The sequence below is a fragment of the Chiloscyllium punctatum genome, unplaced genomic scaffold (assembly GCF_047496795.1).
Source record: "Chiloscyllium punctatum isolate Juve2018m unplaced genomic scaffold, sChiPun1.3 scaffold_458, whole genome shotgun sequence".
Lineage (NCBI taxonomy): Eukaryota > Metazoa > Chordata > Chondrichthyes > Orectolobiformes > Hemiscylliidae > Chiloscyllium > Chiloscyllium punctatum.
In genome coordinates this window covers 40,631-67,805 of record NW_027310192.1, presented here as the reverse complement: position 1 = coordinate 67,805, position 27,175 = coordinate 40,631, and the positions used below count along the sequence as shown (strand labels likewise).

The window sequence follows — 27,175 nt, the reverse complement described above, 5'->3', positions numbered from 1 at the left end:
CAGTGTTATACAGTGACAGACCTACCCCCACCAGTACTGTACCCCAGTGTTATACAGCGACACCCCCATCCCCACCAGTTTTGTACCCCAGTGTTATTCAGGGACAGACCTGTCCCCGCCAGTACTGTATCCCAGTGTTATACAGCGACAGACCTGTCCCCGCCAGTACTGTACCCCAGTATTATACAGCGACAGACCTGTCCCCACCAGTACTGTACCCCAGTGTTATACAGGGACAGACCCGTCCACACCCGTACTGTACCCCAGTGTTATACAGGGACAGACCTGTCCCCACCAGTACTGTACCCCAATGTTATACAGGGACAGACCTGTCCCCACCAGTACTGTACCCCAGTGTTATACAGGGACAGACCTGACCCCACCAGTACTGTACCCCAGTGTTATACAGTGACAGACCTGTCCCCACCAGTACTGTACCCCAGTGTTATACAGGGACAGACCTGTCCCCACCAGTACTGTACCCCAGTGTTATACAGGGACAGACCTGTCACCACCAGTACTGTACCCCAGTGTTATACAGTGACAGACCTGACCCACCAGTACTCTACCCCAGTGTTATACTGGGACAGATCCATCCCCACCCGTACTCTACCCCAGTGTTATACAATGACAAACCTACCCCCACCAGTACTGTACCCCAGTGTTATACAGTGACAGACCTGTCCCCACCAGTACTGTACCCCAGTGTTATACAGTGACAGACCTGTCCCCACCAGTACTGTACCCCAGTGTTATACAGTGACAGACCCGTCCCCACCAGTACTGTTCCCCAGTGTTATACAGGGACAGACCTGTCCCCACCACTACTGTACCCCAGTGTTATACAGGGACAGACCTGTCACCACCAGTACTGTACCCCAGTGTTATACAGTGACAGACCTGACCCACCAGTACTCTACCCCAGTGTTATACAGGGACAGATCCATCCCCACCCGTACTCTACCCCAGTGTTATACAATGACAGACCTACCCCCACCAGTACTGTACCCCAGTGTTATACAGTGACAGACCTGTCCCCACCAGTACTGTACCCCAGTGTTATACAGTGACAGGCCTGTCCCCACCAGTACTGTACCCCAGTGTTATACAGTGACAGACCTGACCCACCAGTACTCTACCCCAGTGTTATACAGGGACAGATCCATCCCCACCCGTACTCTACCCCAGTGTTATACAATGACAGACCTACCCCCACCAGTACTGTACCCCAGTGTTATACAGTGACAGACCTGTCCCCACCAGTACTGTACCCCAGTGTTATACAGTGACAGGCCTGTCCCCACCAGTACTGTACCCCAGTGTTATACAGTGACAGACCTGTCCCCACCAGTACTGTACCCCAGTGTTATACACTGACAGACCTGTCCCCACCAGTACTGTACCCCAGTGTTATACAGGGACTGACCCGTCCCCACCAGTACTGTACCCCAGTGTTATACAGTGACAGACCTGTCCCCACCAGTACTGTACCCCTGTGATATACAGTGACAGACCTGTCCCCACCAGTACTGTACCCCAGTGTTATACAGTGACAGACCCCTCCCCACCAGTACTATACCCCAGTGTTATACACTGACAGACCCGTCCCCACCAGTACTGTACCCCAGTGTTATTCAGTGACAGACCTATCCCCACCAGTACTGTACCCCAGTGTTATACAGGGACAGACCCGTCCCCACCAGTACTGTACCCCAGTGTTATACAGTGACATACCTGTCCCCACCAGTACTGTACCCCAGTGTTATACAGGGACAGACCCGTCCCCACCCGTAGTGTACCCCAGTGTTATACACTGACAGACCCGTCCCCACCAGTACTGTACCCCAGTGTTATACAGGGACAGACCTGTCCCCACCAGTACTGTACCCCAGTGTTATAAAGTGACAGACCTGTCCCCACCAGTACTGTACCCCAGTGTTATACAGGGACAGACCCGTCCCCACCAGTACTGTACCCCAGTGTTATACAGTGACAGACCTGTCGCCACCAGTACTGTACCCCAGTGTTATACAGTGACAGACCTGTCCCCACCAGTACTGTACCCCAGTGTTATACAGGGACAGACCTGTCCCCACCAGTACTGTACCCCAGTGTTATACAGGGACAGACCTGTCACCACCAGTAATGTACCCCAGTGTTATACAGTGACAGACCTGTCCCCACCAGTACTGTACCCCAGTGTTATACAGGGACAGACCTGTCCCCACCAGTACTGTACCCCAGTGTTATACAGAGACAGACCGGTCACCACCAGTACTGTACCCCAGTGTTTTACAGAGACAGACCTGTCCCCACCAGTACTGTACCCCAGTGTTATACAGAGACAGACCTGTCCCCACCAGTACTGTACCCCAGTGTTATACAGTGACTGACCCGTCCCCTCCAGTACTGTACCCCAGTGTTATACACTGACAGACCTGTCCCCACCAGTACTGTACCCCAGTGTTATACAGTGACAGACCTGTCCCCACCAGCTCTGTACCCCAGTGTTATACACTGACAGACCTGTCCCCACCAGTACTGTACCCCAGTGTTATACACGGACAGACCTGTCCCCACCAGTACTGTACCCCAGTGTTATACAGTGACAGACCTGTCCCCACCAGTACTGTACCCCAGTGTTATACACTGACAGACCCGTCCCCTCCAGTACTGTACCCCAGTGTTATACACTGACAGACCTGTCACCACCAGTACTGTACCCCAGTGTTATACAGTGACAGACCTGTCCCCACCAGTTCTGTACCCCAGTGTTATACACGGACAGACCTGTCCCCACCAGTACTGTACCCCAGTGTTATACACGGACAGACCTGTCCCCACCGGTACTGTACCCCAGTGTTATACAGGGACAGACCTGTCCCCACCAGTACTGTACCCCAGTGTTATACAGTGACAGACCTGTCCCCACCAGTACTGTACCCCAGTGTTATGCAGGGACAGACCTGTCCCCACCAGTACTTTATAAAATCACGTGAGGCTTAGATCAAGTCTTTTCAGTGGGGTGGGAGGGTCAAGACTGGGCGGCAAATTTTTAACATTCGAGTGACAGCAGACACACGGGAACGACACACCGTCTGAAATTCCTTCCCCCCACTCCTCACCACTCCCGGTCCCGACTCGGAAATATATTGGCCGTTCCTCCCTGTGTCAGAATCCTGGGATTCCCCTCCCTGACGGGGCGTTGTGGGTCTACCCCACTGCACTGGACTGCAGCGCTTCCTGAAGGTTGCTTACCCCCCCGACTTCTCAAGGGTGGGGGAAACTAAGGACGGACATCGCAGAGGGTAGAAGACGGAGGCCAGCACGGAGAACTTTGGAATGGTCGCAGAAACTTCAGGAAGAGGCTGGAGGGATTGGAGACGGCACAGGAAAAGATTTAACAAGAATGAATCCAGAGATAAGAGACCTCTACATGACGTTGATGAGCCCACACTTTGGGAATACTGCATTAAGTTTGAGTCTCCCTGCTATAGGAAGGATGTCGTGAAACCTGAAAGGATTTACAAGGATGTTGCCAGGGTTGGAGGGTTTGAGCTACATGGAGAGGCTGAACAGGCTGGGGCTGTTTTCACTGGAGCGTCGGAGACTGAGGGGGGGATCCTATAGAGGTTTATAAAATCATGAGGGGGCATCGATAGGATAAATAGACAAGGTCTTTTCCCTGGGGCGGGGGAGGTGAGGGGGAAAGGTTTAAAAAGGACTTGAGGCACAACTTTTTCACACACAGGGTGGCGCGTGCATGGAATGAGCTGCCAGAGGAAAGGGTTCAGGCTGGTACAACGACAGCATTTGGAAGACATCTGGTTGGGGGACAGGAATACGAAGGGTTTAGAGGGATATGGGCCAAGCGCTGGCAAACGGGACTAGGTTGGGTTGGGATATCTGGGTCGGCACGGACGAGTTGGACCGAAGGGTCTGTTTCAGTGCTGTCCATCTCCATGACTCTACAAATTGAACATGTATCTGAAGATATTTGCAGTGCCACAGAGGGAGGGAGATGCGAGGGCAGTAGGGGGAGATGAGCCACTGTTGTAGGAAGCTGGCCTGGGAGCAGCTGACCAAATGGCTTCCTCCAGTGCAGTGACCATGACACGATGCTGACCTTCAGTCACGAGTTTGGAAGAAAGCCGACGAGGTCAATGGGTCACGATCACGCGCAGCGGGCTCACCCCACTGACCTGTTGGTTCCCATGTTACAGCAGAGCACCAAGGTCGGACAGACGGAGAAGGTCCCCAAGTTGGAGTCAAAGCTGGACCATCGTGTGCAGGAGCTGATTGAACTGATTTGCAACATAAAGGCCATGGAGGAGATGGTGGTCCAAATGAAATATGATACCAAGAAGGCTCCACTGGGTAAGAAGACGGACTGGACTCTCAATGTCTGATGTTTGGGTAACTTGTGACTGGGTGGAGACGGGCTGGGTTCACTGAGGTTCTTTACAACGAGGGATGCAGTCCCACCCCACTCACACTCCCACTTCCAGTCCCATCCCAATCCCAATGGACCCCAAACCCCCCCCCTTCCCATTCGCTCCCATTGGACACAATCCCAATGGACCCCAAACCACCCCCCTTCCCATTTACTCCCATTGGACACAATCCCAATGGACCCCAAATCCCCCCCTTCCCATTTACTCCCATTGGACCCAATCCCACTAGACCCCAAAACCCCTTCCCGTTCACTCCCATTGGACACAATCCCACTGGACCCCAAACCCCCCCCTTCCCATTCACTCCCATTGGACACAATCCCAATGGACCCCAAACCCCCTTCCCATTCACTCCCATTGGACACAATCCCAATGGACCCCAAACCCCCTTCCCATTCACTCCCATTGGACACAATCCCAATGGACCCCAAACCCCCTCTTTCCATTCGCTCCCATTGGACACAATCCCAATGGACCCCAAACCCCCTTCCCATTCGCTCCCATTGGACACAATCCCAATGGACCCAAAACCCCCTTCCCGTTCACTCCCATTGGACACAATCCCAATGGACCCCAAACCCCCCCCTTCCCGTTCACTCCCATTGGACACAATCCCACTGGATCCCAAACACCCTTCCCATTCACTCCCATTGGACACAATCCCACTGGACCCAAAACCCCCTTCCCGTTCACTCCCATTGGACACAATCCCAATGGACCCCAAACCCCCTCTTCCCATTCGCTCCCATTGGACACAATCCCAATGGACCCCAAACCCCCTTCCCATTCGCTCCCATTGGACACAATCCCAATGGACCCCAAACCCCCTTCCCATTCACTCCCATTGGACACAATCCCAATGGACCCCAAACCCCCTTCCCATTCACTCCCATTGGACACAATCCCAATGGACCCCAAACCCCCCCCCTTCCCGTTCACTCCCATTGGACACAATCCCACTGGACCCCAAACACCCTTCCCATTCACTCCCATTGGACACAATCCCAATGGACCCCAAACACCCTTCCCATTCACTCCCTATGGACACAATCCCACTGGACCCCAAACCCCCTTCCCATTCACTCCCATTGGACACAAACCCAATGGACCCCAAACCCCCTTCCCATTCACTCCCATTGGACACAATCCCAATGGACCCCAAACCCCCTTCCCATTCACTCCCATTGGACACAATCCCAATGGACCCCAAACCCCCTTCCCATTCACTCCCATTGGACACAATCCCAATGGACCCCAAACCCCCTTCCCGTTCACTCCCATTGGACACAATCCCAATGGACCCCAAACCCCCCCCTTCCCGTTCACTCCTATTGGACACAATCCCACTGGATCCCAAACACCCTTCCCATTCACTCCCATTGGACACAATCCCACTGGACCCAAAACCCCCTTCCCGTTCACTCCCATTGGACACAATCCCAATGGACCCCAAACCCCCTTCCCATTCGCTCCCATTGGACACAATCCCAATGGACCCCAAACCCCCTCTTCCCATTCGCTCCCATTGGACACAATCCCAATGGACCCCAAACCCCCTTCCCATTCGCTCCCATTGGACACAATCCCACTGGACCCCAAACCCCCCCCCTTCCCGTTCACTCCCATTGGACACAATCCCACTGGACCCTAAACACCCTTCCCATTCGCTCCCATTGGACACAATCCCAATGGACCCCAAACCCCCTTCCCGTTCACTCCCATTGGACACAATCCCAATGGACCCCAAACCCCCTTCCCATTCACTCCCATTGGACACAATCCCAATGGACCCCAAGCCCCCCCCTTCCCGTTCACTCCCATTGGACACAATCCCAATGGACCCCAAACCCCCTCTTCCCATTCACTCCCATTGGACACAATCCCAATGGACCCCAAACCCCCTCTTCCCATTCACTCCCTATGGACACAATCCCAATGGACCCCAAACCCCCTCTTCCCATTCACTCCCTATGGACACAATCTCAATGGTCCCCAAACCCCCTTTCCTGTTCACTCCCATTGAACACAATCCCAATGGACCCGATCCAATTTTCAGTCGAGGATGTAAATTCTGAGAAGGTTTGTAATGCATCCTCGTACGATCCCACCATGAGTGCCCCCCCAGCAAGAGTGTAACTCTGGCCTTGAGGGTCCGTGTCTTCTCACGATATCGTGCGGCCTGTACGTCAGCCCCACGGGGGGGATCAGCGACGTCCTCCCCTCGTTTCTCTGCAGCTCTACCCCCAAGTTGGCCCTTGGATTAATAACTCACCACGAAGGACAACTACCGTGGCACCCTCGGCGCCCTCCAATTCCACCGGCTCAAACATTCTGCGCCATCTGTGGAGCGAGGCGTACCGGGGCAACACAGCCGTCTGACCGAGTCAGGAGTGAGTCTGAGTGAGGGCTGGCTGCCGCTGAACGGGTCACCGAGCGTTGACGATCCTGAGATGTCGCATTGGCTACTCGGGGCCGGAGATGATGGGAACAAGAGTCAGGAGTAGACCATCTGACCCGCTCCCACCCTTCACAATGACCTGCTTTCCCGCCCGCTCCCCATCCCTTGATAAATCGTTCCCGACCTTCAATGTCCCCCCCCCCCCCCCCCCCCCCCCCCCCCCCCAGCCCCTTGGGTGAGAGAATTCCAAAGGTCCCCCAACCCTCCGAGGGAACGCAATTCTCTCCATTGCACGTGGAACACAGTACAGTGAAGGGTACATAGGTCAGTCTGATCTTCGAAGCACCGAAGGGCCGAGGGGCCTGAACTGTGCTGCACTGTGCTCTCTTCTATATTCTGTGTTGCCCTCCTGAATGATCAGACCTCCCGCCCACCGAGACCGTCTCCCTAGGCCCCATCTACTTCTGTTAGATTCTCCCAGCCACGTGGGAGCACTCACAGAGCCACACAGCACGGACACAGACCCTTCGGCCCAACTTGTCTGTGCCGACCCAGATATCCCTAACCTAATCTACTCCCGTTTGCCAGCACTTGGCCCATATCCCTCCAATCCCTTCCTATCCCTGTCCCCATCCACCTTTTCAATGTTGCAATTGTACCAGCCTCCACCACATCCTCTGGTAGCTCATTCCACACACGCACCACCCTCTGGGTGAAAAAAGTTATCCCTCTGGTCCATTTCTCCTCTCACCCTAAACCTACGTCCCTTAAGTTCTGGACTCCCCCACCCCAGGGGGAAAAGACCTTGTCTGTTTATCGTATCCATACCCCTCATGATGTTATAAACCTCTATAAGGTCACCCCCTCAGCCTCCAACGCTCCGGGGAAAACAGCCCCGGCCTGTCCAGCCTCTCCCTGTAGCTCAAACCCTCCAACATCCTTGTAAATCTTTCCTGAACCCTTTCACAACATCTTTCCGATAGGAAGGAGACCAGAATTGCACCCAATATTCCAACAGTGGCTCTAACCAATGTCCTGTACAGCCCCAACCTGACCTCCCAACTCCTGTACTCAATACTCTGACCGATAAAGGAGAGCAAACCAAACACCTCCTCCTCCGCCCTGTCTACCCTGCGAGTCCACTTCCAATCAATGAATTCTAGAGAGAAGGCCGGTCCGATTTACTCAACTTGTGTGACCGCTCACCCTGTTGGTGTCTCCCTCTGTCAGGTAAACTGACCACGGCCCAGATTAAAGCTGGCTACCTCTCCCTGCAGAAGATTGAGGACTGTATTAACCGGAAGGTGAGCGGGAAGGCCCTGGTGGAGGCCTGCAACGAGTTCTACACCAGGATACCGCACGACTTCGGGTAAGAGCCGGGCGGAGCCTCCGAGATGTCGGTTCCGGCCACTCCTGTGGGCGTTCCGCACTGAAGGAAGCCCCTATTCCCTTCATCCTGTCCCCGGGAATGTGGGTGTCCTGTGCAGAGGGCTGGTGCTTGTATACTGATCGGGTGGGGGCACAGAGGTCAAAGCCGCTGCCCCACGGTGCACGGGATCTGGGTTCGGTTCAATCCTCGGGTGGCTATCTGTCTGGAGTTGGCACATTTTCTTCTTCTGGAGACTCCGGTTTCCACCCACAATCCAAATTGTACAGGTTAGGGTGGATTGGCCGTGCTAAATTACCCATCGGGCCCAGGGATGTGCAGGTTAGGGTGGATTGGCTGTGCCAAATTACCCATAGTACCCAGGGATGTGCAGGTTCGGGTGGATTGGCCATGCTAAATTACCCATAGTCCCCAGGGATGTGCAGGTTAGGGTGGATTGGCTGTCCTAAATTACCCATAGTGCCCAGGGATGTGCAGGTTAGGGTGGATTGGCCGTGCTAAATTACCCATAGTGCCCAGGGATGTGCAGGTTAGGGTGGATTGGCCGTGCTAAATTACCCATAGTGTCCAGGGATGTGCAGGTTAGGGTGGATTGGTCATGCTAAATTACCCATAGTGCCCAGGGATGTGCAGGTTAGGGTGGATTGGCCATGCTAAATTACCCATAGTGCCCAGGGATGTGCAGGTTAGGGTGGATTGGCTGTCCTAAATTACCCATAGTGCCCAGGGATGTGCAGGTTAGGGTGGATTGGCCATGCTAAATTACCCATAGTGCCCAGGGATGTGCAGGTTAGGGTGGATTGGCCATGCTAAATTACCCATAGTGCCCAGGGATGTGCAGGTTAGGGTGGATTGGCTGTCCTAAATTACCCAGTGTCCAGGGATGTGCAGGTTAGGGTGGATTGGCCATGCTAAATTACCCATAGTGCCCAGGGATGTGCAGGTTAGGGTGGATTGGCCATGCTAAATTACCCATAGTGCCCAGGGATGTGCAGGTTAGGGTGGATTGGCCATGCTAAATTACCCATAGTGCCCAGGGATGTGCAGGTTAGGGTGGATTGTCTGTCCTAAATTACCCATAGTGCCCAGGGATGTGCAGGTTAGGGTGGATTGGCCATGCTAAATTACCCATAGTGCCCAGGGATGTGCAGGTTAGGGTGGATTGGCCATGCTAAATTACCCATACTGACCAGGGATGTGCAGGTTAGGGTGGATTGGCCGTGCTAAATTACCCATAGTGCCCAGGGATGTGCAGGTTAGGGTGGATTGGCCGTGCTAAATTACCCATAGTGCCCCAGGGATGTGCAGGTTAGGGTGGATTTGAGGCACAGTTACCCAAGCCCCACTCAAAGCCATGCGCCTGTCATCTGAGTTCGGAGGCTGTGGCGTGCCGAACCCCCAAAGTTTACTGTGTTCGACGTGCAGCTGTTGAGCCATGAATCCATATCCTCTCTCCGCTGCTTTTGAAACGTTTTGCCGAAAATATGGGGACCGCCTCCGTGCACCGGTCGTGTGGGGGGAAACAGAACAGGACTGTCAAAGCATCCCCTCGCTCTAGGGAGCGGCGAAAGAAAAGGCGTCAGAGAGAAAAACAAAAATGTTTTTTCTCCCACAGCCGCTCGTTGTTATTTTTTCTTGTGAACAGCAGACAATCCCCAGTTCTTTTGATATCTGTGTTCAAAAACTTTATCTGGTTCATCGTTGGCACTCTCGTGATGAGCCTCCCACAGTTCCCACTTCCTGTGTGTCAAACGGCTGTGTGTGCTCCTGTTAGTCTCGGTGATGTTAACCGCCACGGGCATCGTCCCTCCCGTTAACCTGCGTGTTCCCCATTCTTCCCAAAAGGCTGAAGACACCTCCTTTGATCAGAACCAAGAAGGAACTGCAGGAGAAAGTGGGACTGCTGGAGGTAAATTGCACCCTTTTCCGGTTATGAAAGTCCGAGAGATGGGCAGCGCAGAACCTTCGGCCCAACCCGTCCCTGCCGACCCAGATATCCCCGACCCAATCCCAGTCCCCGTTTGCCAGCGCTTGGCCCCTATCCCTCCAAACCCTTCCCATCCCTGTCCCCATCCACCTTTTCAATGCTGTCATTGTACCAGCCTCCACCCCCTTCCTCTGGCAGCTCATTCCACACACGCACCACCCTCTGGGTGAGAACGTTACCCCTCAGCTCCCTTTCCCCTCTCGCCCTAAACCTACCCCCCTCTAGTTCTGGACTCCCCCACCCCAGGGGGGGGAAAGACCTTGTCTATTTACCCCTATCCGTGCCCCCTCATGGTTTTATAAACCAGGTCACCCCCCCCCCCCTCAGCCTCCGACGCTCCGGGGAAAACAGCCCCGGCCTGTCCAGTCTCTCTCTCTAACTCAAACCCTCCTTGTAAATCTTTTCTGAACCCTTTCACAACATCCTTACCGATAGGGAGGGAGACCGGAATTGCATGCAGTAATCCAGTAGCGGCCCTAACCGATGTCCTGTACAGCCGCGACCTGACCTCCCAACTCCTGTACTCAATACTCTGACCGATAAAGGAGAGCATACCAAACGCCTCCTTCACTATCGGAGACAGTAAGGACTGCGGGTGCAGGAGACCGGAGACAGTAGATGTGAGGCCGGGAAAAGCACAGCAGGTCAGACAACGTCCGAGGAGCAGGAGAGTCAACGTTTTGGGCTGAGACCTTCCCATTAAGTGCTGCCCTGACCTGCCTTTCCAAAATGCATCCCCTCACGTTTACCCAGGCTCATCGGCTGATCTGATCATCGTCCTGTTGTACTCTGAGGTCACCTTCTTCGCTCTCCACCCATTTTGGTGTCATCTGCAAACTTGCTAAGCCGTATCACCTCTGTTCACATCCAAATGACAGAAAGTGGTGGACCCAGCACCGGTCCTTGTGGCACACCGCTGGTCACAGGCCGAAAAGCGAACCTCCGCCTCTCTGCCGAGAAGCACCTTTGCCCACCCAGCAACACACTGCCCCTCGGTATCGCCGACTGCATCTACCTGTTGGCGGGTGAGAGGGAGGGGTAACGCCCTCTAACGTTCTCTCTCTCTCCTGACAACAACTCAGGCGTGGAGTCTGCTCCAGCCACAGTCCTGGCTATGCGGCAGTCTGCTCTCTCACCAAGGCAACTTCCAATCGCGGGCGCGCACAGTCGGATCCACGTTCCCACAATGACGCTGCAGCCCACTGCCCCAGACTGATTATTTTGTGTGTGTGTCTGTGTGGGTGTGTGCGTGTCTTTGTCTGTGTCTCTGTATCTGCGTGTGTGTGTCTGTCTCGGTGTGTGTGTGTCTCTGTGTGTGTCTGTCTGTCTTGGTGTCTGTGTGTGTGTGTCTGTTTTGGTGATGTATGTGTATGTGTATCTGTGTGTGTGGGTGTGTGCGTGCCTCTGTGTGTGTGTCTTTGTCTGTGTCTCTGTATCTGCGTGTGTGTGTGTGCGTCTCTGTGTGTATGTGTGTGTGTCTGTCTTGGTGATGTATGTGTATGTGTATCTGTGTGTGTGTGTGCCTGTCTGTCTTGGTGTGTGTATGTGTGTATCTGTGTGTGTATCTCTGTGTGGGTGTGTGTGTGTGTGTGTGTTGGTCCGTGTGTTACAGGCACTGGGTGACATTGAGATTGCCATCAAGTTGGTGAGCTCAGAGACGGAGAGTACAGAGAACCCACTGGACCAACACTACCGCTCACTGCAGTGCAGCCTACAGCCCGTGGATCACACAACGACGGAATTCAAGGTCAGACACTCCTCAGGACTGTCTGAGGTGGGGATATTATACTGCTCTCCGGGAAGGGGAAGGGTGCCCGTGGTCTCAGCATTCATAGATGGACAACACTCCCCAGGGACAGGGACAGCACGGGGTTAGATACAGAGTAAAGCTCCCTCTACACTGTCCCCCCATCAAACACTCCCAGGGACAGGGACAGCACGGGGTTAGATACAGAGTAAAGCTCCCTCTACACTGTCCCCCCCCATCAAACACTCCCAGGGACAGGGACAGCACGGGGTTAGATACAGAGTAAAGCTCCCTCTACACTGTCCCCCCATCAAACACTCCCAGGGACAGGGACAGCACAGGGTTAGATACAGAGTAAAGCTCCCTCTACACTGTCCCCCCATCAAACACTCCCAGGGACAGGGACAGCACGGGGTTAGATACAGAGTAAAGCTCCCTCTACACTGTCCCCTCCATCAAACACTCCCAGGGACAGCATGGGGTTAGATACAGAGTAAAGCTCCCTCTACACTGTCCCCCCCCATCAAACACTCCCAGGGACAGGGACAGCACGGGGTTAGATACAGTGTAAAGCTCCCTCTACACTGTCCCCCCCATCCCAGGGACAGGGACAGCACGGGGTTAGATACAGAGTAAAGCTCCCACTACACTGTCGTCCCATCAAACACTCCCAGGGACAGGGACAGCACGGGGTTAGATACAGGGGAAAGCTCCCTCTACACTGTCCCCCCATCCCAGGGACAGGGACAGCACGGGGTTAGATACAGAGTAAAGCTCCCTCTACACTGTCCCCCCATCAAACACTCCCAGGGACAGGGACAGTACGGGGTTAGATGCAGAGTAATGCTCCCTCTACACTGTCTCCCCATCAAACACTCCCAGGGACAGGGACAGCACGGGGTTAGATACAGAGTAAAGCTCCCTCTACACTGTCCCCCTATCAAACACTCCCAGGGACAGGGACAGTACGGGGTTAGATACAGAGTAATGCTCCCTCTACACTGTCTCCCCATCAAACACTCCCAGGGACAGGGACAGCACGGGGTTAGATACAGAGTAATGCTCCCTCTACACTGTCCCCCCCCATCAAACACTCCCAGGGACAGGGACAGCACGGGGTTAGATCAAACACTCCCAATTGCCCATTGATGGGACCCCTGGCGGAGGTGGGCCCCCCCTCCCCGGGTGGAGGTGGCCCCCCTGTGTGTCTTGGCTCTCCCAGCAGCTGCTGCCCAGTGAAACAGCAAACCCTGGGCGCCCTGCCCCATGCCCCATGCCTGGGAGGTGGTCTACAGGCCGTGAGCCCAGGGGGCGAGGCCGCGGACCCCAACCGGGGCAGAGAACAGAGCGGGTCACCCTTACAGTTCCACCTCAGCACCCGGAACAGGCCGGGGCTCCCGTTATAACCGCGAGGGTGGCAGGGTCCCTCGGTCTGACGGGGTCTGTCCCCTCCACGACCCCAGAGGTGGAGCAGTCGGTTCGGGGAGGGGGTGGGGGTGGGCACGTGCGGCCGAGCGTTGAGTGATACCTGCTACTTCCCCCCCCCACCCAGGTGATCGAGAAGAGCCTGCAGTCCACACATGCGGCCACCCACAACGACTACACCATGAAGCTTCTGGAGGTCTTCGAGGTGGACAAGGCCGGGGAGGCTGACGTTTTCCGCACAGACCTGGGAAACAGGTGGGCTCTATTCCTGCCGGTCCAGCAACGCGGCAGCCATCACCAAGTTCCACTGACTGGTGTCCCTAAGTCACCCCCCCACCCCCCGTCTCTCTCAGGGAGATATCTGTACACTGACTGGTGTCTCTCAGTCCCCTCTCTCTCTCTCTCTCTCAGGGAGATATCTGTACACTGACTGGTGTCTCTCAGTCCCCCCTCTCTCTCTCTCCGGGAGATATCTGTACACTGACTGGTGTCTCTCAGTCCCCTCTCTCTCTCAGGGAGATATCTGTACACTGACTGGTGTCTCTCAGTCCCCCCTCTCTCTCTCTCCGGGAGATATCTGTACACTGACTGGTGTCTCTCAGTCCCCTCTCTCTCTCAGGGAGATATCTGTACACTGACTGGTGTCTCTCAGTCCCCTCTCTCTCTCAGGGAGATATCTGTACACTGACTGGTGTCTCTCAGTCCCCTCTCTCTCCCTCAGGGAGATATCTGTACACTGACTGGTGTCTCTCAGTCCCCCCTCTCTCTCTCAGGGAGATATCTGTACACTGACTGGTGTCTCTCAGTCCCCCCTCTCTCAGGGTGATATCTCTACACTGACTGGTGTCTCTCAGTCCCCCCTCTCTCAGGGTGATATCTGTACACTGACTGGTGTCTCTCAGTCCCCTCTCTCTCTCAGGGAGATATCTGTACACTGACTGGTGTCTCTCAGTCCCCTCTCTCTCCCTCAGGGAGATATCTGTACACTGACTGGTGTCTCTCAGTCCCCTCTCTCTCTCAGGGAGATATCTGTACACTGACTGGTGTCTCAGTCCCCTCTCTCTCTCAGGGAGATATCTGTACACTGACTGGTGTCTCTCAGTCCCCTCTCTCTCTCAGGGAGATATCTGTACACTGACTGGTGTCTCTCAGTCCCCTCTCTCTCTCTCAGGGAGATATCTGTACACTGACTGGTGTCTCTCAGTCCCCCCTCTCTCTCTCAGGGAGATATCTGTACACTGACTGGTGTCTCTCAGTCCCCTCTCTCTCCCTCAGGGAGATATCTGTACCCTGACTGGTGTCTCTCAGTCCCCTCTCTCTCTCCCTCAGGGAGATATCTGTACACTGACTGGTGTCTCTCAGTCCCCTCTCTCTCTCTCAGGGAGATATCTGTACACTGACTGGTGTCTCTCAGTCCCCTCTCTCAGGGAGATATCTGTACACTGACTGGTGTCTCTCAGTCCCCTCTCTCTCAGGGAGATATCTGTACACTGACTGGTGTCTCTCAGTCCCCTCTCTCTCTCTCAGGGAGATATCTGTACACTGACTGGTGTCTCTCAGTCCCCTCTCTCAGGGAGATATCTGTACACTGACTGGTGTCTCTCAGTCCCCTCTCTCTCAGGGAGATATCTGTACACTGACTGGTGTCTCTCAGTCCCCTCTCTCTCCCTCAGGGAGATATCTGTACACTGACTGGTGTCTCTCAGTCCCCTCTCTCTCTCTCAGGGAGATATCTGTACACTGACTGTTGTCTCTCAGTCCCCTCTCTCTCAGGGAGATATCTGTACACTGACTGGTGTCTCTCAGTTCCCTCTCCCTCAGGGAGATATCTGTACACTGACTGGTGTCTCTCAGTCCCCTCTCTCTCTCTCAGGGAGATATCTGTACACTGACTGGTGTCTCTCAGTCCCCTCTCTCAGGGAGATATCTGTACACTGACTGGTGTCTCTCAGTCCCCTCTCTCTCAGGGAGATATCTGTACACTGACTGGTGTCTCTCAGTCCCCTCTCTCTCCCTCAGGGAGATATCTGTTCTTTGATTCCTGTATTACATCCCAGAAACAGCAGTAAGGGGGCAGAGTGATCTGGATATTGTGGCTGATGAATGAAGGTGATCTGAAAATACTGATGGAGCTGTTGTATTGTCACTCAAGTGTTCGGGAGACCCTTACTGTGGGAGCCCAGTTTTATCCGAACAGGGTGGTCCAGTCTTGTGAGACTGTATCCCAGGCAGAGCCTACAGGGTTGGAGATCAGTAGGTGCACTCACGTCAGGGAATATCTCCTGGGTCGATCCCCTGAGTTGGCGCCGGAGGTTGTCCCAGGAGCAAGTTTGGGACCTCAGTGGTTTAGGGTGGGTGAGGGGAGACCTGATCGAAACAGATCCTGGGAGGGGTAGTGAGTTCGACAGGACGGGTGGGCTGAGTGAATGTCACCCCCCCCCCCCCCCCAATGTCGTGACGTGGTTGGGGGGGCCATGCCGTTTGAAAACGAAGGCTGGTTGGGTGTCCCCATTGGTCCATTGGAGAGGGAGACGAGGAACGTGTACTTCCGTCGGTGGGGTCTGTGGAATTCCCTTCCCCGGAGAGCGAGCCGGGAGGCGGGGGGGGGCTTGGCACACGGGATGCGGTCGAGGGAGGAACAGGCCCTGTGTTGTCCAACGGTCGGGGGGGAAGGGGTCCATTCCTCCTCCTGCTTCCTGCGTATGCTTCGTGGAGTCCCACAGCCCAGGAGGGTTGCAGCTTTACTCAGCAATCATAGGCGATGTCTGAACATTACTGCGTTCGCCTCCAAAGATACATCCTCCACCCACCGGGGCAGCACATTGGCTCAGTCTTCAGAGATGCTGCCTCAGGGCACCAGGGACGCCGGTTCGATTCCACCCGCGGGCACCTGTCTGCGTGGAGTCCCCCCTGTCAGCTCGGGTTTCCTCTGGGTGCTCCGGTTTCTTCCCACAATCCAAGGGTATATATTTTTGGTAAATTGGTCATGCTAAATTACCCATAGTGCCCAGGGATGTGCAGGTTAGGGTGGATTGGCTGTGCTAAATTACCCATAGTGCCCAGGGATGTGCAGGTTAGGTGGATTGGCTGTGCTAAATTACCCATAGTGCCCAGGGATGTGCAGGTTAGGGTGGATTGGCCGTGCTAAATTACCCATAGTGCCCAGGGATGTGCAGGTTAGGTGGATTGGCCGTGCTAAATTACCCATAGTGCCCAGGGATGTGCAGGTTAGGGTGGGTTGACCGTGCAAAATTACCCATAGTGCCCAGGGATGTGCAGATTAGGGTGGATTGGCCATGCTAAATTACCCATAGTGCCCAGGGATGTGCAGGTTAGGGTGGGTTGGCCGTGCTAAATTACCCATAGTGCCCAGGGATGTGCAGGTTAGGGTGGATTGGCCGTGCTAAATTACCCATAGTGCCCAGGGATGTGTAGGTTAGGGTGGATTGGCCATGCTAAATTACCCATAGTGCCCAGGGATGTGCAGGTTAGTGTGGATTGGCCGTGCTAAATTACCCATCGTGCCCAGGGATGTGCAGGTTAGGGTGGATTGGCCGTGCTAAATTACCCATAGTGCCCAGGGATGTACAGGTTAGGGTGGATTGGCCGTGCTAAATTACCCATAGTGCCCAGGGATGTACAGGTTAGGGTGGATTGGCCGTGCTAAATTACCCATAGTGCCCAGGGATGTGCAGGTTAGGGTGGATTGGCCGTGCTAAATTACCCATAGTGCCCAGGGATGTGCAGGTTAGGGTGGATTGGCCGTGCTAAATTACCCATAGTGCCCAGGGATGTGCAGGTTAGGGTGGATTGGCCGTGCTAAATTACCCATAGTGCCCAGGGATGTGCAGGTTAGGGTGGATTGGCCGTGCTAAATTACCCATAGTGCCCAGGGATGTGCAGGTTAGGGTGGGTTAGTCAGCTGTATTTGAAGAGTAATAGGGTAAGGGAATGGGTCTGGGTGGGTTTCCTTTCAGAGGGTCAGTGTGGATCTGTTGGGCCCAATGGCCTGCTTCCACACCGTGGGAATTCCACGATACCTCAAATCCCCGCGCAGCCAGCGAAGGCCTCAGCAGAAGCCCCGATCCCAGCGCAAGTTCCGTCCCCCGAACCCGGATTGTCTCGCCGTTGTAGCTCCGACCCACCCCCCCCCTCTCCATTTCCCTCGCGCCTGCCCCGGCCGCTCGCCGACATTCCCGGCACTCGGAAGACGCAGCCTCTGTCTGTCTCTCCTAGGCGACTCCTGTGGCATGGATCCCGCCTTTCCAACTGGGTCAGCATCCTGCAGCAGGGGCTACGGGTCGCCCCTCCCGAAGCTCCCGTCACCGGCTACATGGTGAGTGAGGGTCGCGGGCGGGTTTGTGGGGGTGGGGGCGGGGCCAGTCGGGCGGGGGAGTGGGGAGGGGGCTGCTCCCTCCCTGGGCGGTGTGGACCTTCCCGAGTGTTGTTGGAGCTGCCCTCCACACCCCCCCCCAATCCAGGGGTAAGCGGGGAGTATTCCCTTCCCCCCCCCCCCCCGACTCGTACCTTGTCAATGGGGGGACAGGGCTCTGGGGGGGTGGGAGAGTCAGGAGGGGAGTGACTCGCTGCAGGATTCCCAGCCTCCGAACCCTGCTGTTGTAGCGGCTGGGTTTATATGGGGCTGGGGGTCCGCGTTCGGTTTCCGGTCAACGGTAAACCCCGCCCACCCAGGATGTTGGTAGTCAGTGAGTGCCAAGGGGCGGTGGATAATTGTCTCTTGTTGGTGTTGAGGGGAAAGTCATCAGCCTCAGAGTTTATTGTACAAGGAAATACCGTGGCTCCAGGGAGAGAGAGAGTGTCGCTGCGCGTCTTCTCTCGACCCTGTGCACACGTTGGGGAACCTTTATACACCATGTGGGTCAGTGATGAGGTTCTTGCCTCTGTAACATGGTTCGTTTCTGGCAATCATTGCAGAATCGTTGACAGTTTCGATACAGTCTTCAGCAGTTCCAGCGCAGCCTTTGTTGATTTCAGCGCCGTCGTTGTCAGTTCTAGCGCAGACGTTGTCAGTTTCGACGTCTGCGCGGGCGTCCATTGCGGTGGTAATGGGGGCTAATCGCTCTTCCTGAGAAGCCCTGGCTATTAGCATTTCGTACTGAGTCTGTATCAAGCTGTTAGCATCTCTGTTAGAGGTGTTGGCTGGGCCCAGACACTTCTGCGGGCAGTGTTCGTTATTCATGTGTATTCTCTCCCCCACCCACCTTGAGGTAATCAACTGGGTTACGAGTGCATTGTGCTGCTATTCTGGTGGCCCCAGGCAGTGCTGTCTCTCTCTCTCTCTCTCCATGCTGTGATCCGGCGGCCATCTTGTGTGTCATGTTGGCCAACTGATGGCTCAGCGGCCATCTTGTGTGTCATGTCGGCCAACTGATGGCTCAGCGGCCATCTTGTGTGTCATGTTGGCCAACTGATGGCTCAGCGGCCATCTTGTGTGTCATGTTGGCCAACTGATGGCTCGGCGGCCATCTTGTGTATCCGTGTGCCCCGCTGTCACCCTGCCCCGTGCCATCTCCCTGTTCATCGGTGACGGTCACAGCCTGGCATTTGTGTGGCGCGGACGGTTGCTTGCCACTTGTCAGCTGACGTCTGGGTATTGTCCGGGTCCTGCTGGGTTTAGGCGTGGGTCGCTTCAGCACCTGAGGAGTGGTGAGTGGTGCTGAACACACTCTAAGACCCTTGGCGAGCATCCCCCTCACCCCTGACCTTCTGAGGGAGGGGGAGGTCATCGATGGAGCAGCTGAAGGTGGTTGGGGGGGGGGTTCCCTGGGACACTATCCTGAGGGGGGCTCCTGCAGAGCTGGTCCTGGACGGTGAGCTGACCGACCCTCCCAGCACCCACAACCGTCTCCCCACGTTCCAGGTGTGAGCCCAGCCCACCGCAGAGTTTATCCCCCCAACCCCCTGATACCCCCAGTTCTGCCACGCTCGGCCGAATTATGCCACTCTCCCCTCACCCTGTGGAGGTCAGCTCTTTTTGCCAATGTTTGAGCCAAGGCTGTTGGTGAGGTCAGGAGGTGAATGGGCCCTCACGGAACCCAGAACATCAACACTACATTCTATTGTGCAGAGGGCTGAGGGGAGAGAGAGAGAGAGAGAGAGAGTGGGGGTAGGAGAGAGACGGGGAGAGAGAGAGAGTGGGGGTAGGGGAGGGACGGGGAGAGAGAGAGAGAGAGAGAGAGTGGGGGTAGGAGAGAGACGGGGAGAGAGAGAGAGAGTGGGGGTAGGAGAGGGACGGGGAGAGAGAGAGAGAGAGAGTGGGGGTAGGAGAGGGACGGGGAGAGAGAGAGAGAGTAGGGGTAGGAGAGGGACGGGGAGAGAGAGAGAGAGAGAGTGGGGGTAGGAGAGGGACGGGGAGAGAGAGAGAGAGAGTGGGGGTAGGAGAGGGACAGGAGGAGAGAGAGAGAGAGTGGGGGTAGGAGAGGGACAGGGAGAGAGAGAGAGAGTGGGGGTAGGAGAGGGACGGGGAGAGAGAGAGAGAGAGAGTGGGGGTAGGAGAGGGACGGGGAGAGAGAGAGAGAGTGGGGGTAGGAGAGGGACGGGGAGAGAGAGAGAGAGAGTGGGGGTAGGAGAGGGACGGGGAGAGAGAGAGAGAGAGAGAGAGTGGGGGTAGGAGAGGGACAGGGAGAGAGAGAGAGTGGGGGTAGGAGAGAGATGGGGAGAGAGAGAGAGTAGGGGTAGGAGAGGGACGGGGAGAGAGAGAGAGAGAGAGAGTGGGGGTAGGAGAGGGACAGGGAGAGAGAGAGAGAGAGTGGGGGTAGGAGAGAGACGGGGAGAGAGAGAGAGAGTGGGGGTAGGAGAGAGACGGGGAGAGAGAGAGAGAGTGGGGATAGGAGAGGGACGGGGAGAGAGAGAGAGAGTGGGGGTAGGAGAGGGACGGGGAGAGAGAGAGAGAGTGGAGGTAGGAGAGGGACGGGGGGGAGAGAGAGAGAGAGAGTGGGGGTAGGAGAGGGATGGGGAGAGAGAGAGAGAGTGGGGGTAGGAGAGAGACGGGGAGAGAGAGAGAGAGAGTGGGGGTAGGAGAGGGACGGGGAGAGAGAGAGAGAGAGTGGGGGTAGGGGAGGGACGGGGAGAGAGAGAGAGAGAGAGAGAGTGGGGGTAGGAGAGGGACGGGGAGAGAGAGAGAGAGTGGGGTAGGAGAGAGACGGGGAGAGAGAGAGAGAGAGAGAGAGTGGGGGTAGGAGAGGGACGGGGAGAGAGAGAGAGAGAGTGGGGGTAGGAGAGGGACGGGGAGAGAGAGAGAGTGGGGGTAGGAGAGGGACAGGAGGAGAGAGGGAGAGTGGGGTAGGAGAGGGACAGGAGGAGAGAGAGAGAGTGGGGGTAGGAGAGGGACGGGGAGAGAGAGAGAGTGGGGGCAGGAGAGGGACGGGGAGAGAGAGAGAGAGAGTGGGGGTAGGAGAGGGACGGGGAGAGAGAGAGAGAGAGTCGGGGTAGGAGAGGGACGAGGAGAGAGAGAGAGAGAGAGTGGGGGTAGGAGAGGGACGGGGAGAGAGAGAGAGGGGGGAGGGGGAGGAGAGAGAGGGGGGGTAGGAGAGGGACGGGGAGACAGAGAGAGTGGGGGTAGGAGAGGGACGGGGAGAGAGAGAGAGTGGGGGTAGGAGAGGGACGGGGAGAGAGAGAGAGTGGGGGTAGGAGAGGGACGGGGAGAGAGAGAGAGTGGGGGTAGGAGAGGGACGGGGAGAGAGAGAGAGTGGGGGTAGGAGAGGGACGGGGAGAGAGAGAGAGAGAGAGTGGGGGTAGGAGAGGGACGGGGAGAGAGAGAGAGAGAGAGTGGGGGTAGGAGAGGGACGGAGAGAGAGAGAGAGAGTGGGGGTAGGAGAGGGACGGGGAGAGAGAGAGAGAGAGTGGGGGTAGGAGAGGGACAGGGGGAGAGAGAGTGAGTGGGGGTAGGAGAGGGACAGGGGGAGAGAGAGAGAGAGTGGGGGTAGGAGAGGGACGGGGAGAGAGAGAGAGAGAGAGAGTGGGGGTAGGAGAGGGACAGGGAGAGAGAGAGAGAGTGGGGGTAGGAGAGGGACAGGGAGAGAGAGAGAGGTGGGGGTAGGAGAGGGACGGGGAGAGAGAGAGAGAGTGGGGGTAAGAGAGGGACGGGGAGAGAGAGAGAGAGTGGGGGTAGGAGAGGGACGGGGAGAGAGAGAGAGAGAGAGAGAGAGAGAGTGGGGGTAGGAGAGGGACGGGGAGAGAGAGAGAGAGAGTAGGGGTAGGAGAGGGACGGGGAGAGAGAGAGAGAGTGGGGGTAGGAGAGGGACGGAGTGAGAGAGAGAGAGAGTGGGGGTAGGAGAGGGACGGGGAGAGAGAGAGAGAGAGTAGGGGTAGGAGAGGGACGGGGAGAGAGAGAGAGAGAGTGGGGGTAGGAGAGGGACAGAGAGAGAGAGAGAGTGGGGGTAGGAGAGGGACGGGGAGAGAGAGAGAGAGAGTGGGGGTAGGAGAGGGACAGGGGGAGAGAGAGTGAGTGGGGGTAGGAGAGGGACAGGGGGAGAGAGAGAGAGAGTGGGGTAGGAGAGGGACGGGGAGAGAGAGAGAGAGAGTGGGGGTAGGAGAGGGACAGGGGGAGAGAGAGTGAGTGGGGGTAGGAGAGGGACAGGGGGAGAGAGAGAGAGAGTGGGGGTAGGAGAGGGACGGGGAGAGAGAGAGAGAGAGAGAGTGGGGGTAGGAGAGGGACAGGGAGAGAGAGAGAGAGAGTGGGGGTAGGAGAGGGACAGGGGGAGAGAGAGTGAGTGGGGGTAGGAGAGGGACAGGGGGAGAGAGAGAGAGAGTGGGGGTAGGAGAGGGACGGGGAGAGAGAGAGAGAGAGAGAGTGGGGGTAGGAGAGGGACGGGGAGAGAGAGAGAGAGAGTGGGGGTAGGAGAGGGACAGGGGGAGAGAGAGTGAGTGGGGGTAGGAGAGGGACAGGGGGAGAGAGAGAGAGAGTGGGGGTAGGAGAGGGACGGGGAGAGAGAGAGAGAGAGAGTGGGGGTAGGAGAGGGACAGGGAGAGAGAGAGAGCGTGGGGGTAGGAGAGGGACAGGAGGAGAGAGAGAGAGAGTGGGGGTAGGAGAGGGACAGGGAGAGAGAGAGAGAGTGGGGGTAGGAGAGGGACGGGGAGAGAGAGAGAGAGAGAGTGGGGGTAGGAGAGGGACGGGGAGAGAGAGAGAGAGTGGGGGTAGGAGAGGGACGGGGAGAGAGAGTGGGGGTAGGAGAGGGACGGGGAGAGAGAGAGAGAGAGTGGGGGTAGGAGAGGGACAGGGGGAGAGAGAGTGAGTGGGGGTAGGAGAGGGACAGGGGGAGAGAGAGAGAGAGTGGGGGTAGGAGAGGGACAGGGGGAGAGAGAGAGAGTGGGGGTAGGAGAGGGACAGGGAGAGAGAGAGAGTGGGGGTAGGAGAGGGACAGGGAGAGAGAGAGAGAGAGAGAGTGGGGGTAGGAGAGGGACAGGGAGAGAGAGAGAGCGTGGGGGTAGGAGAGGGACAGGGAGAGAGAGAGAGAGTGGGGGTAGGAGAGGGACGGGGAGAGAGAGAGAGAGTGGGGGTAGGAGAGGGACGGGGAGAGAGAGAGAGAGAGAGTGGGGGTAGGAGAGGGACGGGGAGAGAGAGAGAGAGAGAGTGGGGGTAGGAGAGGGACGGGGAGAGAGAGAGAGAGAGAGAGTGGGGGTAGGAGAGGGACGGGGAGAGAGAGAGAGTGGGGGTAGGAGAGGGACGGGGAGAGAGAGAGAGAGTGGGGGTAGGAGAGAGACGGGGAGAGAGAGAGAGAGAGTGGGGGTAGGAGAGGGACGGGGAGAGAGAGAGAGAGAGAGAGTGGGGGTAGGAGAGGGACGGGGAGAGAGAGAGTGGGGGTAGGAGAGAGACGGGGAGAGAGAGAGAGAGAGTGGGGGTAGGAGAGGGACGGGGAGAGAGAGAGAGAGAGAGTGGGGGTTGGAGAGGGACGGGGAGAGAGAGAGAGTGGGGGTAGGAGAGGGACAAGGGGGAGAGAGAGAGTGGGGGTAGGAGAGGGACGGGGAGAGAGAGCAAGAGAGTGGGGGTAGGAGAGGGACGGGGAGAGAGAGAGAGAGTGGGGGTAGGAGATGGACAGGGGGAGAGAGAGCAAGAGAGTGGGGGTAGGAGAGGGACGGGGGAGAGAGAGAGAGTGGGGGTAGGAGAGGGACAGGGGAGAGAGCGAGAGAGAGTGGGGGGTAGGAGAGGGACGGGGAGAGAGAGAGAGAGAGTGGGGGTAGGAGAGGGACAGGGGGAGAGAGAGAGAGAGAGTGGGGGTAGGAGAGGGACAGGGAGAGAGAGAGAGAGAGAGTGGGGGTAGGAGAGGGACGGGGAGAGAGAGAGAGAGAGTGGGGGTAGGAGAGGGACAGGAGGAGAGAGAGAGAGAGTGGGGGTAGGAGAGGGACAGGGGGAGAGAGAGAGAGTGGGGGTAGGAGAGGGACGGGGAGAGAGAGAGAGAGTAGGGGTAGGAGAGGGACGGGGAGAGAGAGAGAGAGAGAGAGAGAGTGGGGGTAGGAGAGGGACGGTGAGAGAGAGAGTGAGTGGGGGAGAGAGAGAGAGAGTGGGGGTTGGAGAGGGACAGGGGGAGAGAGAGAGAGTGGGGGTAGGAGAGGGACGGGGAGAGAGAGAGAGAGAGAGTGGGTTAGGAGAGGGACGGGGAGAGAGAGAGAGAGAGAGAGAGTGGGGGTAGGAGAGGGACGGGGAGAGAGAGAGAGAGTGGGGGTAGGAGAGGGACGGGGAGAGAGAGAGAGAGTGGGGGTAGGAGAGAGACGGGGAGGGAGAGAGAGAGAGAGTGGGGGTAGGAGAGGGACGGGGAGAGAGAGAGAGTGGGGGTAGGAGAGGGACAGGGGGAGAGAGAGAGAGAGAGAGAGTGGGGGTAGGAGAGGGACGGGGAGAGAGAGAGTGGGGGTAGGAGAGGGACAGGGGGAGAGAGAGTGAGTGGGGGTAGGAGAGGGACGGGGAGAGAGAGAGAGAGAGTGGGGGTAGGAGAGGGACAGGGGGAGAGAGAGAGAGAGAGAGTGGGGGTAGGAGAGGGACGGGGAGAGAGAGAGTGGGGGTAGGAGAGGGACAGGGGGAGAGAGAGTGAGTGGGGGTAGGAGAGGGACAGGGAGAGAGAGAGAGAGAGAGTGGGGGTAGGAGAGGGACAGGAGGAGAGAGAGAGAGTGGGGGTAGGAGAGGGACAGGGAGAGAGAGAGAGAGAGTGGGGGTAGGAGAGGGACAGGGAGAGAGAGAGAGAGTGGGGGTAGGAGAGGGACAGGGGGAGAGAGAGAGAGAGAGAGAGTGGGGGTAGGAGAGGGACGGGAAGAGAGAGAGAGTGGGGGTAGGAGAGAGACGGGGGGGAGAGAGAGAGAGAGAGTGGGGTAGGAGAGGGACGGGGAGAGAGAGAGAGAGAGGGGGTAGGAGAGGGACAGGGGGAGAGAGAGAGAGAGAGTGGGGGTCGGAGAGGGACGGGGAGAGAGAGAGTGGGGGTAGGAGAGGGACGGGGAGAGAGAGAGAGAGAGTGGGGGTAGCAGAGGGACAGGGAGAGAGAGAGAGAGAGAGAGAGTGGGGGTAGGAGAGGGACGGAGAGAGAGAGAGAGAGTGGGGGTAGGAGAGGGACAGGGAGAGAGAGAGAGTGGGGGTAGGAGAGGGACGGGGAGAGAGAGAGAGAGAGAGAGTGGGGGTAGGAGAGGGACAGGGAGAGAGAGAGAGTAGGGGTAGGAGAGGGACGGGGAGAGAGAGAGAGAGAGAGAGTGGGGGTAGGAGAGGGACAGGGAGAGAGAGAGTGGGGGTAGGAGAGGGACAGGGGGTGAGAGAGTGAGAGAGTGGGGGTAGGAGAGGGACAGGGAGAGAGAGAGAGCGTGGGGGTAGGAGAGGGACGGGGAGAGAGAGTGAGTGGGGGTAGGAGATGGACGGGGAGAGAGAGAGAGTGGGGGTAGGAGAGGGACGGGGGAGAGAGAGAGTGAGTGGGGGTAGGAGAGGGACAGGGAGAGAGAGAGAGTGGGGGTAGGAGAGGGACAGGGAGAGAGAGAGAGTGGGGGTAGGAGAGGGACAGGAGGAGAGAGAGAGAGAGTGGGGGTAGGAGAGGGACAGGGAGAGAGAGAGAGTGGGGGCAGGAGAGGGACGGGAGAGAGAGAGAGAGAGTGGGGTTAGGAGAGGGACGGGGAGAGAGAGAGAGAGAGGGGGTAGGAGAGGGACGGGGAGAGAGAGAGAGAGAGTGGGGGTAGGAGAGGGACGGGGAGAGAGAGAGAGAGAGTGGGGGTAGGAGAGGGACGGGGAGAGAGAGAGAGAGTGGGGGTAGGAGAGGGACAGGAGGAGAGAGAGAGAGAGAGTGGGGGTAGGAGAGGGACAGGGAGAGAGAGAGAGTGGGGATAGGAGAGGGACAGGGGGAGAGAGAGAGTGGGGGGTAGGAGAGAGATGGGGAGAGAGAGAGAGTGGGGGTAGGGGAGGGACGGGGAGAGAGAGAGAGAGTGGGGGTAGGAGAGGGACGGGGAGAGGAGAGAGAGAGAGAGTGGGGGTAGGAGAGGGACGGGGAGAGAGAGAGAGTGAGTGGGGGTAGGAGAGGGACGGGGAGAGAGAGAGAGTGGGGGTAGGAGAGGGACAGGAGGAGAGAGAGAGAGAGAGTGGGGGTAGGAGAGGGACAGGGAGAGAGAGAGAGTGGGGATAGGAGAGGGACAGGGGGGGAGAGAGAGAGAGAGAGAGTGGGGGTAGGAGAGGGACAGGGGAGAGAGAGAGAGTGGGGTTAGGAGAGAGACGGGGAGAGAGAGAGAGTGGGGGTAGGAGAGGGACGGGGAGAGAGAGAGAGAGAGAGAGTGGGGGTAGGAGAGGGGCAGGGAGAGAGAGAGCGAGAGAGTGGGGGTAGGAGAGGGACAGGGGGAGAGAGAGAGAGAGTGGGGGTAGGAGAGGGACAGGGGAGAGAGAGTGAGAGAGTGGGGTAGGAGAGGGACAGGGGGAGAGAGAGAGAGTGGGGGTAGGAGAGGGACGGGGAGAGAGAGAGAGTGGGGGTAGGAGAGGGACAGGGGGAGAGAGAGAGTGGGGGTAGGAGAGGGACAGGGGGAGAGAGAGAGTGGGGGTAGGAGAGGGACGGGAGAGAGAGAGAGAGAGTGGGGATAGGAGAGGGACGGGGAGAGAGAGAGAGAGAGTGGGGGTAGGAGAGGGACAGGGGGAGAGAGAGAGAGAGTGGGGGTAGGAGAGGGACGGGGAGAGAGAGAGAGAGTGGGGGTAGGAGAGGGACGGGGAGAGAGAGAGAGAGAGTGGGGGTAGGAGAGGGACAGGGAGAGAGAGAGAGTGGGGGTAGGAGAGAGACGGGGAGAGAGAGAGAGTGGGGGTAGGAGAGGGACGGGGAGAGAGAGAGAGAGTGTGGGGGTAGGAGAGGGACGGAGAGAGAGAGAGAGAGAGTGGGGTAAGGGAGGGACGGGGAGAGAGAGAGTGGGGGTAGGAGATGGACAGGGGGAGAGAGAGTGAGTGGGGGTAGGAGAGGGACGGGGAGAGAGAGAGAGAGTGGGGGTAGGAGAGGGACACGGGGAGAGAGAGAGAGAGAGTGGGGGTAGGAGAGGGACAGGGGGAGAGAGAGAGAGAGAGTGGGGGTAGGAGAGGGACGGGAGAGAGAGAGAGAGAGAGAGAGAGAGAGTGGGGGTAGGAGAGGGACGGGGAGAGAGAGTGGGGGTAGGAGAGGGATGGGGAGAGAGAGAGAGAGAGTGGGGGTAGGAGAGGGACAGGGGAGAGAGAGAGAGAGAGAGAGAGTGGGGGTAGGAGAGGGACGGGGAGAGAGAGTGGGGGTAGGAGAGGGATGGGGAGAGAGAGAGAGAGAGTGGGGTAGGAGAGGGAAAGAGGTTGGGG

The 27,175-nt window shown here is 57.2% G+C and overlaps 1 protein-coding gene across 1 annotated transcript in view; it reads left to right on the top strand.

Moving 5' to 3' along the window:
* parp2 (poly (ADP-ribose) polymerase 2) overlaps positions 1-18,075 on the top strand; it is a 110,880-nt gene extending 92,805 nt beyond the window's left edge. The window contains exons 11-17 of the mRNA XM_072567523.1: positions 4,224-4,377; positions 8,083-8,221; positions 10,085-10,148; positions 11,839-11,973; positions 13,526-13,653; positions 17,635-17,755; positions 18,022-18,075. Coding sequence (XP_072423624.1) covers positions 4,224-4,377; positions 8,083-8,221; positions 10,085-10,148; positions 11,839-11,973; positions 13,526-13,653; positions 17,635-17,755; positions 18,022-18,075 — 795 coding nt within the window. The remainder of the gene's footprint in view (positions 1-4,223; positions 4,378-8,082; positions 8,222-10,084; positions 10,149-11,838; positions 11,974-13,525; positions 13,654-17,634; positions 17,756-18,021) is intronic.
* Positions 18,076-27,175: the final 9,100 nt, after the last annotated feature.